This window comes from Schistocerca serialis, chromosome 3 (assembly GCF_023864345.2).
Source record: "Schistocerca serialis cubense isolate TAMUIC-IGC-003099 chromosome 3, iqSchSeri2.2, whole genome shotgun sequence".
In the NCBI taxonomy this organism is placed as follows: domain Eukaryota; kingdom Metazoa; phylum Arthropoda; class Insecta; order Orthoptera; family Acrididae; genus Schistocerca; species Schistocerca serialis.
This window is the reverse complement of record NC_064640.1, coordinates 408,145,734-408,158,828: the sequence shown is the minus strand read 5'-3', so window position 1 is coordinate 408,158,828 and position 13,095 is coordinate 408,145,734. Positions and strand designations below refer to the sequence as shown.

Here is a 13,095-nt window from a genome sequence, read left to right as displayed (position 1 = left end):
GATGTGATTAACACTGCACACAGTTACAAAGCCAATTCATTAAAGAAAATCCTCTCTTATGCATTCATGTTTCTGAGATAGTTTCATTTGTTAGTAAGAATATACAGTGGCTTGAACAAAATAATAATGTGCATGCTCACCGTAGTCTTAATAGTGGTATGTTCATCTCACAACCCAGAGTCAGTAAATGCCATAACAGTGTGAGAAATGTATGCAGCATGTAATAATTGTCATATCTGGTAAAAGCAAAATAAGAACTCATTTAGTGAGTTCACAGTATCCTGGTTGAGCATTTTTCCATCCAGTTGATGAATTTTTTCAGACAAAGTTATTCTCAATATCTCTTTAACACAGAGTACTGCACTGCCATTTTTTGTCATATGGAACTTAGGTATGACTCTCAGTTTTAAATTCTCAATAACATTCTGCTGCATTCTGGATTCACATATTACATAAAAAAAATTGATAAGTGGAGTGGAAAAACATAAATTTTGTAGCCTCTTGTCATAATTTTTTGTCTCTATTGTTATGGTCAGTTAAGAAAAATTAAGAAAATGTTACAAGAAGCCATGATTTTATAATTATAAAAAGACAGCTCTTTGGTAAGTGGATGAAAATGTGATCAACACAAGCATAGTGGTGTGAAAGTTCCAAAAATCAGTGGCCTCATGAAGTCAATCCACATAAAAACAATAGATGTTTGGTTGCAGGAACACACATTCACTCTCATTGCTGCTTTTGCTTCTCACATTTATCCCACCACCTTTGTTCATCGACATATTTTCCATACAATCTCAAGTGGCAGAATTACAAAGGAGTACATCATTAATTACATATACTGTAATGGGCTGCAATGAATCTTTGAACATATCTATGAGGATTAGGAGTTTCTAAATTTGTGTGCTGGGTAAATCTCAACAAAATCAGTACACTCTTGTACAATCCAGGGTAGCTTTCCATTACTTATTTTTATTAATTTCCACGTCATTTTGGTTATAGTCTGTTGGACTTACTCAATATCTACTACACCCAAACAAGTTGTTTTGTGACCTCCAGGTTTGTATATGAACTTATTGGCCTCACAGCACTTCATTGTACACTATTGGCCATTCAAATTGCTACACCACAAAGATGACGTGCTACAGATGCGAAAGTTAACCAACAGGAAGGAGATGCTTTGATATGCAAATGATTAGCTTTTTCAGAGAATTCACACAAGGTTGGCGACACCTACAATGTGCTGACATCAGGAAAGTTTCCAACCGATTTCTCATACACAAACAGCACTTGACCGGTGTTGCCTGGTGAAACCTAGTTGTGATGCCTCGTGTAAGGAGAAATGCATACCATCACATTTCCGACTTTGATAAAGGTCGGATTGTAGCCTATCGCAATTGCGGTTTATCATACCACGACACTGCTGCTCGTGTTGGTCAAGATCCAATGACTCTTAGCAGAATATGGAATCGGTGGGTTCAGGAGGGTAATACGGATTGCCGTGCTGGATTCCAATGGCCTTGTATCACTAGCACTCGAGATGACAGGCATCTTATCCGCATGGCTGTAACAGATCGTGCAGCCACGTCTTGATCCCTGAGTCAACAGATGGGGCCATTTGCAGGACAATAAACATCTGCATGAACAGTTCGGAGACGTTTGCAGCAGCATGGACTATCAGCTCGGAGACCATGGCTGCGGTTACCCTTGATGCAGACAGGAGCACCTGCAATGGTGTACTCAACGACGAACCTGGGTGCATGAATGGCAAAACGTCAATTTTTTGGATGAATCCAGGCTCTGTTTACAGCATCATGATGGTCGCATCCGTGTTTGGCAACATCGCGGTGAACGCACATTGGAAGCTTGTATTCGTCATTGCCATACTGGCGTATCACCCAGTATAATGGTATGGTGTGCCATTGGCTACACATCTCAGTCACCTCTTGTTTGCACTGACAGCACTTTAAACAGTGAATGTTACATTTCAGATGTGTTACAACCCGTGGCTCTACCCTTCATTCAATCCCTGCGAAACCCTACATTTCAGCAGGATAATGCACGACCGCATGTTGCAGGTCCTGTACGGGCCTTTCTGGGTACAGAAAATGTTTGACTGCTGCCGTAGCCAGCACATTCTCCAGATCTCTCACCAATTGAGAACGTCTGGTTGATGGTGGCTCATAACAATACGCCAGTCACTACTCTTGATGAACTGTGGTATCATGTTGAAGCTGCATCGGCAGCTGTAACTGTACACGCCATCCAAGCTCTGTTTGACTCAGTGCCCAGGCGTATCAAGGCCGTTATTATGGCCAGAGGTGGTTGTTCTGGGTATTGATTTCTCAGGATCTATGCACCCAAATTGAGTGAAAATGTAATCACATGTCAGTTCTAGTATAATATATTTGTCCAATGAATACCCGCTTATGACCTGCATTTCTTCTTGGTGTAGCAATTTTAATGGCCAGTAGTGTATATAATGTGAGATAGTATTCAGTTCACTCACATTAGTCAGCTACTTTCTCTCTGATAAAACTTTTTGAGTTGCAAATGAAAATACATTTATGTACAATACATTCACATATGTTATACTATGCCAAAATTTTCATCCATATGTTATAATGGGACAAAAACATGTGCAACTGATGTTATTGATTTAATGTAATCTGGTGGTACTATGAGGTACTGTCTATTGCATCCTTTGTATACACTGTTGTCCATGAGTATTTATATGATAGTTTTCTTTCAGAAGTGATGTATGTCTCTCTCCACCTGAAGCAATGGTGACAACAAGACATATACCTATTTTAGTGACCAGCATGTGCAGCGTACTACTATAAGTAATCTTGCATCATGCAAAGTTTTGTTTTTGAATCAACAGCTTCTGTATCAATTTCTTTGCTTCAGGGACAAACCAAAATAAAAATTCTGATTTACTGTACAGTCATTTTATTGCACAGAATTACTGCCACTCTTTACAAATGAAGAACACAGTTTAAATATGTTTTTAAATTTATCAAAAATTTATAAGTATTACCTAATAATTGAGAGACTGAGAAAAGTGGTTCAGTTGTTAAGGTACTATAAGGTTCAAATATGCATCCTGCAGTCCAGATCTAGGTTTCTCATGGGTCCCATAAATCATTTTAGACAAATCCTGTGATAGTTGTGTGAAAAATGCCTTGAATGTTTTTCTGCACATACCTTGTCCAGGCAGAGTTGCACTCCATCTGTAATGGTCTCATAACCAGTGGACTATGTAACTTTAACCTCACACCCCATATATCATGGGATATTTAATGAACTGTTAAATGAGTAGTCAATGTTTAGATGCTGATGCCCCCTCTATTCATTCTCAGCCTTATTAACAACCATCCTTTCAGTGAGGTGAGACAGAGCCCTTCTTCAGCATTTCTATTTTTGTACAGCACAGTCTGCCACTCTCTACTTGTAATATGAAAATTAAAAAAATAGCATCACTCTTCCTCTAAAAGTTGTTATCTTTTGAATACACTTCTTTTTTATGTAATACATTACTTACATCTTGTTGTGTGTGTTTTACTCACATGGTATTCTACATGTCCTTGAACGCAGAGAGTTTTTTCTCGCTATAGAAGATAACATCCAGCTGAACTTTTATATGTAGCAATTTACAAATCCAACAGATGGGAAGCAAACATTAAATTTCAATGTGCATTGGAAATAATGAAACTGCTATACTTACTACAGTGACATGTGAAAATATGGCAGGCAGCAAAGGCTCATGAATGGAATCTTCCAGTTCCTTTGTCAACTAAGAAAAACTGCATAGTAAGGGAAAATCAGAAATGTAACAAAATGAAACAGAAGTCACTTGAGGCCTGATATTGTAGATTTTTCAACCCATATCTTCTGCATAATCTTCAATGTTTCTGAAAATTCCAGTTTCTGTTCTTTTCTGTAATTTTTTTCAAATTTAATGAAAGATGCAGGTAGTTGCAGTAGCTTGAGATTGTGTACTTCTTTTTGTGATGTTGCCTGCTCCAATGAGCATCTGCTACCTGTAATCCAGCTTGTACAAAATGGAAGGTACATAATTCTTATGTAATCAATATTGTCTGTTGTGAAGGCAGTGGTCTGCAGAGAAATATGAAATATTCTGTGTCCTTTTTTAATGGAAAGTCTTTGGTATACTTATGCACTGTCACTTAGTAAGAAAAACACTTGGTTATGGAATATCAGGCCAGGTATGTGGCTGGATTGACAGTTATCACTGAAAGAGCCAAAAGTGTCATTGGGCATACTGCAAGAAAATGTTAGAGGAAAATTACTATTCACTGTACATACAAACTGTGTGATAAATGACAACAGTAGATATCTAATAAGTGATGCTGTTGTGTACATGGATGTCACATTGTAGCAAAACTGCTTTATAAATAGTTCCTAGTGTAAAAACTTGAAGCTGATTCTAAACATAAGAAAGTGTGCATGTAAATAGGTGAAAGTATCCAATATGCCTTAATTGCTCCAATCTGAGCAGTCAGAACAGCCATCAAATATCTATGCGGAGGTACCAGGAGTGATTTAAGGTGGAATAGACATCAAAATTCACTTGGGGGAGGAGGGACTAAAACCACGTTGAGAGTATTAAATAAGACTAACTGATACAAAAAGTGGTATCCTACAAAAAGATTCATTTGACCTGTTATAGGGTACTGTTTATCAATATGGCACATTAAGTTCAGGCAGTGGAACAGTTAAAATGTAGCAAAAATATGATGCCGTTTGTCATCGGTTTGTTTAGTCAGTACAAAAATATATTACAGGAAAATCTTGTATCACATAAAATTTATTTCTTAAATTCTGAGATCATAATTTCCAAGTTGACTGGGAAATATATTACTTCTTCCTTTTTGTACAGCACAGTCTGCCACTCTCTACTTGTAATATATGGAGGGGCATGTGGTCAGCACATCATTCTCCCATGCTTTGCCAGATTTTGGGGCTGGAACTTTCTCCTACTTTGTGCTTACATTGATCTGTTTGTGCACCTTCTGCAAATGAAATAGGAAGGAGTCAAAAGATAATCATACACTTCATAGTGTTCTCCATACACTGTTGTGGCTTTCAGAGAACTGAAGTAGCTGTGGAACATAATTTTTAAGGCTGCTGTAAAATAATAATGTATATTAATGTTTTATTGGAATTGGACATTATTTATAAAAAATATTATAATTTTTTATGTTCTAGATCCATAATAACAATAATTCTTAATGTCATTTTGCATATATCTTTGTATATATGGTATTGCACTTGCATAAAATATGGAAATTTCCAAAACCATTTAACAGATAAAGAACCTTGCCAGATTCTAGAGAATATTTTTGGGCATTGCATTCTTCCAATTTATATTTTTACAGGCAAAGTGGGGTATCAGTTCTGCATATTGATAGTGTTACCATCCAGTCACAAGGAGATTACAAATGCTTTGCAATTAATACTGCTGGAAGAGCCTCGCAAATTACAACTCTGAAAGTAACTGGTAAGTTTGTATTAATAATGCATGCATTATCATGTAACTTGTTTTCTGTATCGCAGGCTGATGTCCTTGATCTAATTATTTTGCACTAGGACCTCCACCACAGGTGACAACTCTGGATTCAGTTATCTCTCCACTACACACAGACACTATACTAAATTGTGTGATTCAGAGTGAGCTACCTTATAACTGGAGCTGGGTGCGTGGAGATGAAGGTACTGATAATTTTTTAGAAGGTAAGATTATTTATTTACAAGCATGCATTGCTTTTGCTGTTTGTTTTATAAAATGCGTTGTGTGCAATAATAAGTAAAAATAATTCATGCCACATTATCAGTTGTAAACTGCATTTGTACTTTCAACAAATTTTGGCAATAGTGTTCTCATTCAGACAATCATTTCTCCTAACTTTATTCCATATCTGATTTATAAATTGTATGTCTTTTAAGTAATGGAAACTCAAGGCTACAATATCAGAATTTTAAGGAAAAGATAGATTAATACTTACCTTAAAGAGTGCATGTTAATTTGCAGACAGGGACAGTTAAAAGACACTTACACATTAGCATTTGGCCACAGTCTTCATCGAAAAAAGAAAGAAACACACACACATTAATTCACACAAGCAAGCACACCTCACTCACGTCACCATTTCTGGCAGCTCGGATAAGAATGCAGCTGTCATGTGGAAGGGAATCAGCAATCTGAAGGGGGCAGGGAAGGGGAAGGATAGCAGTGTACAGGTGGGGGGACAGAGGAACACTGTTTAGCATAGTGCACAGGACTGGACTGTCAACAGACACAGCATCAGGAGGCTGTGGGGCAGGGAGAGGGGGAAGGGGAATGATAAAGGAGAGGTGAGGGGAAAGATGGGCAGGTGAGTTGGAACACAGAGAGGATGGGAGGTGAGAATAGGGAGGAGGTGATAGGACAGAGGGGGTAGAAATGATGGGTGGAGGGTATGGGGACAGTATGTTATCGTAGTTTTGGGCCAGGATAATTTTGGGAGCAGAGAATGTGTTGTAAGGATAACTCCCCTCTGCACAGCTCAGAAAAGCTGGTAGTGGAGGGGAGAATCCTGCTTCACTACCCAAGCCATCTGGATGCTCCCCTTCACCCTCTTTTGCTTACATTGATGTGTATCTTTTAAGAATTATCTAAAGCTGATCAGTCTAGTGCATAATATATTTTGTAGTAAATTGATAGTTCTTACCTATAGTTGCTCATTACAGAATTTTTGGACATTATTTGGTTGTGAAAATTGTTTTCCCTTAATAGAAGTGTAGGTTGTTACTAACAAAGTATTACTAACAAAGTATTAAAAAATTAACACTAATAATGTAAATATAGCTCTTATAAAGTAGTATGATGTGGCATAATATTTTGTTCCATACATATTATAACTGTATAACAGTAATGGAAATTCCTGGATGCAGATAATGTAAAATAAGGCAAAGACAACCACTCACCTATACCAGACTGATGCATAGAGCTCAAAATGCACTTGAGAAAACAGCATTCACTCTAGCTTTCAAGAACTAGCTCTTTTTTTATAGCAAAAGTACACTAATTCATGCACACACACACACACACACACACACACACACACACACATACACACACACACACACACACACACATACACACATGTGTGTGTGTGTGTGTGTGTGTGTGTGTGTGTGTGTGTGTGTGTGTGTGTGCATGTGTGCATGAACACAGGTAACTGCTTTCGAGTATCAGCAGTGACCATGGGAGTGTGCATTTGGGTGTCTGGTTGTGTGTGTTACTGTGTTTTCTTCTGCTAGAAAAAGAGCTAGTGCTCATATTATAACTGTGATATATTGTCAGCATTTATTGTACATTTTCACAATTTTTTTAAAGTTTGTTATTGAGTATAACCTCAACAAAACAAAAGTTGAGACACAAAGTTTCAAGCAGTTCCAGGGAAGCAGTTAATTTTATTCCACATTCTTCTTTTCTTGTAATGTAAAATCACTTTCTGTCTAATAGGTTACTTCTTATTCTATGTTGGAACATTTACTGTTGTGCTATAGAAGCTCCATTATGGCGAGTTTATAGTTAACATGTGGTTTCCCATGTCAGTATTTGTAATGACATGAGAGTAATATTAAACTTCTCTCATACTGCAAGCATGGTATTTTTCTAAAACCAGTAGTAACAATACACATTAATACAGCTTTGTGTCATGAATCTTCTCAAGCATTAACTTCTGACTGATTTCTTTAGTCAAGCACCAGACCTGCCTGCATATGTGATCAAAAACTTAAGGGAATCCTTCACCCTCTTAGTACATATGTTCTTCAGTCATATTTTCAGTAATGTAGGAGATTTCAATCATTCAGCAATTAGTTGGGGTGGTTAAGCAAGTGGTGGGTGTAACAAGACATCCTGAAAAACAGTACTAAATGCCTTCTCTGAAAACTGCTTAGAATGGTGAGTCAGGAGCCCAGTCATGGTGGACAGCAACATGAGGTGGTTTACCAACAATGACAATGAGAAAATAAAACAAACAGAATGATTCTCATGTTAAGTGCATTAAGTAAATTCAACAGTAGTGTCATATATCAAAGAGGGACTTGAATTATTTATATCCAAGCATGAATTTATAAAAGAAATGTTGCTCAAGTTTAGAAGAATAGTTGACCAAGTACTGGGTAGATATGTACCAACTAAAACAGTTGATTGGAGGAACTTTATTTGGTATCCAGTGTCTTTAAAGAAACTTCTAAGGAAACAAAAGCAACTGCACAATAGGTTTGAAATGAAGCTTACAGCCAAAGATCAACATTTGCTAAATTAAACATATTTGGTTTATGAAACACAATATGTGAAGACTTTAACAAATGGCAGAATTTTATCAAAAGCGCTTTCACAAAACCCCCATCAATTTTGATCATGTATAATGATACCAAAATTAGTGCCCACGCACTTATGGATGCCACAGAAAAAAAAAAAAATTGATGGTGGCAAAGTAAAAACAGAAATGCTGATCCCTGCTTTCAGAAGTGCCTTTACAAAGAAAAATCCAGGAGAACTTCCCCAGTTTAAACCTCACACCACTCTCTAGATGAGTGATAGTGTTAACAGATTTGAGAAACAGTAGAAATTATTAAAATTGATTAAAGTTCCCGTGCCCAATGGAATCTGTATCAAATTCCATACAGAATTTGTGGCTGACATAACCCTTTTTATAACTACAATATGCTTTAGGTCTCTCAAACAAAGAAATGTGTCCTGTAGTTGAAAGAAAGCTCATCACACATGTCTACAGGAAGAGGGGCAGATGTGATCCACAAAATTAATGTCCAATATCATTGATATCAGTTGTAGGATCTTAGAAATGCTGTATCCTTCTACTTGTACGTGTGAGCATGAGTGTGCCTAGTGTAGTGCTGTCATGTGTGTACTAAAACCAGCCACCAAATGTATCAGCACACAGGCCAGCCACTAGAGGCTGTGTGCACTCCGTGTGCATACCGGGTGGAGTCATTCCAGTTGTGTAAAGGGTCCTCCCGGATGCCATGAAGTGCACAGGGTGCAGCCAACTGCAGGTGGTTTCTCATGTTGCTACCAAAGATGTGTGTCGCTTAGGATCAGAAGAGATTCTCTCTGGTTTCGAGCGGCTAACAGAAGTGGTAAACGCTGTCAGCCTTGCTGACCATTTGCAGCATAGTCGACAGGACCGACTGCAGACCTCTGGTACAGAGCCAAGTGGAGGGTCTGAATCAGAGGCTCAGATGGTTCTGTGACCGTGTAGGCTGCAGATTCCTTGACTTCCGCCAAAGGGTGGTTGGATTTCGGGTTCCGCTGAATTGGTCAGGTGTCCACTATGCGCTGGAGGTGACTACATGGGTAGCAGGGGCTGTGTGGCGTGGACTGGGCAGTTTTATAGGTTAGAGGGTCTCGGGAAAACACAAGATGGGCTTCAGTCACAAAGAGTGCGGGCTGAACACAGGAAGAACATAGATACAGGAACCATTGGTATAGCAGTTGTAAATCGTCATAGCTGTGTTGGGAAAGTACCAGAGCTCCAAACGCTAGTAGAAGGCACTGATGCTCAAATCATTATAGGCACAGAAAGCTTGTCATGAAATTGAAGTGGATACTTCCTGTGAGTTAGTATGGGCAGAGGTCATTGTTGGCAACCGCAATAAAATAGTAATTTGATCCTTTTACCGACCTCCCAGTTCAAATGATACAGTTGCTGAAAGGTTCAAAGAAAACTTGAGTTTGATTTCAAACACGTACCAGACTCATACAATAATAGTTGGTGGTGACTGTAATTTACCCTTGATATGTTGGCGAAAATACATGCATAAAATATCATCCGAAATTATGCTAAATGCATTCTCTGAAAATTATTTTGAGCAGTTAGTTCATGAACCCACACGAATAGTAAACGGTTGTGAAAACACACTTGACCTCTTAGCAACAAATAATCCTCAGTTAATAACTAGCATCAAAACCGATATAGGGATTAGTGAACACAGGGTTGTTGTAGCGAGATTGAATATTGTAATCCCCAAATCCTCGTAAAATAAGGAAAAAGTATACTTATTCAAAAAAGCAGATAAAAAATCACTTGGCGCCTTCCTGAGAGACAATCTCCACTCATTCCAAATTAATAATATAAGTGTAGACCAGATGTGGCTTCAATTCAAAGAAATAGTAATGGCAGCAATTGAGAGGTTTATATCAAATAAACTAACAAACGATGGAGCTGATCCTCTTTGTTACTCAAAATGAGTTAGAACACTGTTGCAGAAACAATGAAACAAACATGCCAAATTTAAACAGATGCAAAATACCCAAGATTGGCGATCCTTTACAGAAGCTCAAAACTTAGCGTGGACTTCAATGTGAGATGCCGATAACAGTTTCCACAATGAAACTTTGTCTCAAAACCTGGTAGAAAATCCAAAGAGATTCTGGTCATATGTAAAGTAAGTTAGCGGCAAGAAACAATCAATGCCTTCTCTGCATGATAACAATGGAGATACTATCAAAGACAGTGCTGCCAAAAACAGATTTACTAAACACAGGCTTCTGAAATGCCTTCACAAAAGAAGACTAAGTAAATATTCCAGAATTCGAATCGAGAACAGCTGCCAACATGAGTAACGTAGAAGTAAATATCCTCGGAGTAGTGAAGCAACTTAATCACTTAATAAAAGCAAGTCTTCTGGTCCAGACTGTATACCAATTAGGTTCCTTTCGGAGTATGCTGATGCATTAGCTCCATACTTAACAATCACAACCATTCGCTCGACAAAAGATCCGTACCCAAAGACTGGAAAGTTGCACAGGTCACACCAATATTCAAGAAAGGTAGTAGGAGTAATCCACTAAATTACAGGCCCATATCATTAAAGTTGATATGCAGCAGGATTTTAGAGCATATACTGTGTTTGAACATTATGAATTACCTTGAACGAAATGGTCTATTGACACACAGTCACAATTGGTTTAGAAAACATCATTCCAGTGAAACACAACTAGCTCATTATTCACATGAAGTGCTGAGTGCTATTGACAAGGGATTTCAGATCGATTCCGTATTCCTGGATTTCCGGAACGCTTTTGACACTGTACCACACAAGTGGCTCATAGTAAAATTGTGTGCTTATGGAATATCATCTCAGTTATGTGACTGGATCTGTGATTTCCTGTCAGAGAGGTCACAGTTCATAGTAATTGATGGAACGTCATCGAGTAAAACAGAAGTGATTTCACGCGTTCCCCACGGTAGTGTTATAGGCCCTTTGCTGTTCCTTATCTATATAAACGATTTGGCAGACAATCTGAGCAGCCGTCTTTGGATATTTTCAGATGATGCTGTCATTTATCGACTAATAGAGTCATCAGAAGGTCAAAACAAACTGCAAAACGATTTATAAAAAATATCTGAATGGTGCGAAAAGTGGCAGTTGACCCTAAATAACGAAAAGTGTGAGGTCATTCACATGAGTGCTAAAAGGAACTCATTAAACTTCGGTTACATGATAAATCAGTGTAATCTAAAAGCCGTAAATTCAACTAAATACCTAGGTATTACAATTGTGATTTTTTTGCTTTTCGAAATTTTGGTTAAAATGGACGAAATGATTTTATGTGCAGTGAAGGAAGGAAATAGGATTTAACTGACCACGAAGTTATTTCTTTTATTTAATTGTTGAGAGGCATACTCATCTTCACTAGATGGAATTAGTTACATAAATATTGATATATTTGCTGAATTAGAAAAAAAAGACGACTTATTGGCCACAACCGAATCTTCTGCATTCTACTCGTAAACTGCATTTTTTAGTGACAAAAGCTCTCGCATACAAAACATTCACTAATTATGTGCGCAGTATCTTTACTTATTCGGAAGTTGTATAGCCATTCCAAACCTCCAAGATGTTGTAGTACAACAACATCCTAACTGTGGTCATCTCGCACTGTGTTCTATAACCACCCGTGGTTTAGGTGGATTCATTGCAGGTGGTACAGACAGACAGTCTTGCGACGAAGTTTTGGACGCTTTCTCCATAAGCTGTTCTGAGCAACTGGCGTGACAGTATCGTAGCAATGGAAGTATCGTAGACCTCATAGCTACAAACTGGCCTGTCCTTCTTGACAGTGTTAGTATAGAGACATGGATTAGCAATCATGTTGTCATCACAGCCACGATGGGTAACAAATCTTAATAAATCCATCAAGCACGCTTGGAGAGTAGATAAACAGTTGCTAGCATCCTGCTTGGACAATGGATGGACATCTTTTAGTTACAATATGGTGGACGTCGAGGAATTAGGGCAGAAGTCTAAACTGATTGTAAATCATGATCTGGAGAAGTATGTGCCAATTAAGCTGATCAAGGACGGAAAAGACCCACCATGGTTTAATAGCGAAATTGGAAAAATGCTGAGAAATCAAAGACTTTTGTTGTACTCTAGATTCAAAAAAGAGTGCAGAAACATCAAGGGGCAAAAGTTAGTATAGATTTGCATGTCCATAAAAAGCTCGATACATGAAGCGTACAACTTTCGCAGTTGTATGTGATCTTGCCGAGAATTCCAAGAAAATTCTTGTCCTGTGTAAAATCACTAAGTGAACTGAAGGCTTCTATTCAGTCACTCATAGACCAACCTGGTATGACAATAGAAGGCAGCACTAGGAATGCTAAAATTTTGATTTTGCGTTTAAAAAATGATTCATGTTGGAGGATCATACACACATACCATCGTTGGGCCTCTACACAAATGTCCGTATGCAGGGTATAGAAATATTCATCCCTGGAGCTGAATAGCAGCTGAAAAAGTTGAAAACAAATAAGTCACCTGGTCTAGATGTAATCCGAAATGGTTCAAATGGCTCTGAGCACTATGGGACTTAACTTCTGAGGTCATCAGTCCCCTAGAACTCAGAACTACTTAAACCTAACCAACCTAAGGACATCACAAACATCCATGCCCAAGGCAGGATTCAAACCTGTGACCGTGATGTAATCCCAATTCAGTTTTACAGAGAGTACTCTTCAGCTTTGGTCCCATGATCAGCCTGCATTTGTCACG

At 38.2% G+C, this 13,095-nt stretch overlaps 1 protein-coding gene across 1 annotated transcript in view; it reads left to right on the top strand.

The window, feature by feature from the left end:
- LOC126470270 (hemicentin-1-like) overlaps window positions 1–13,095 on the top strand; it is an 808,493-nt gene that overhangs the window by 218,035 nt on the left and 577,363 nt on the right. The window contains exons 9-10 of the mRNA XM_050098010.1: window positions 5,400–5,521; window positions 5,611–5,754. Of these exons, the coding sequence (XP_049953967.1) occupies window positions 5,400–5,521; window positions 5,611–5,754 (266 nt within the window). The remainder of the gene's footprint in view (window positions 1–5,399; window positions 5,522–5,610; window positions 5,755–13,095) is intronic.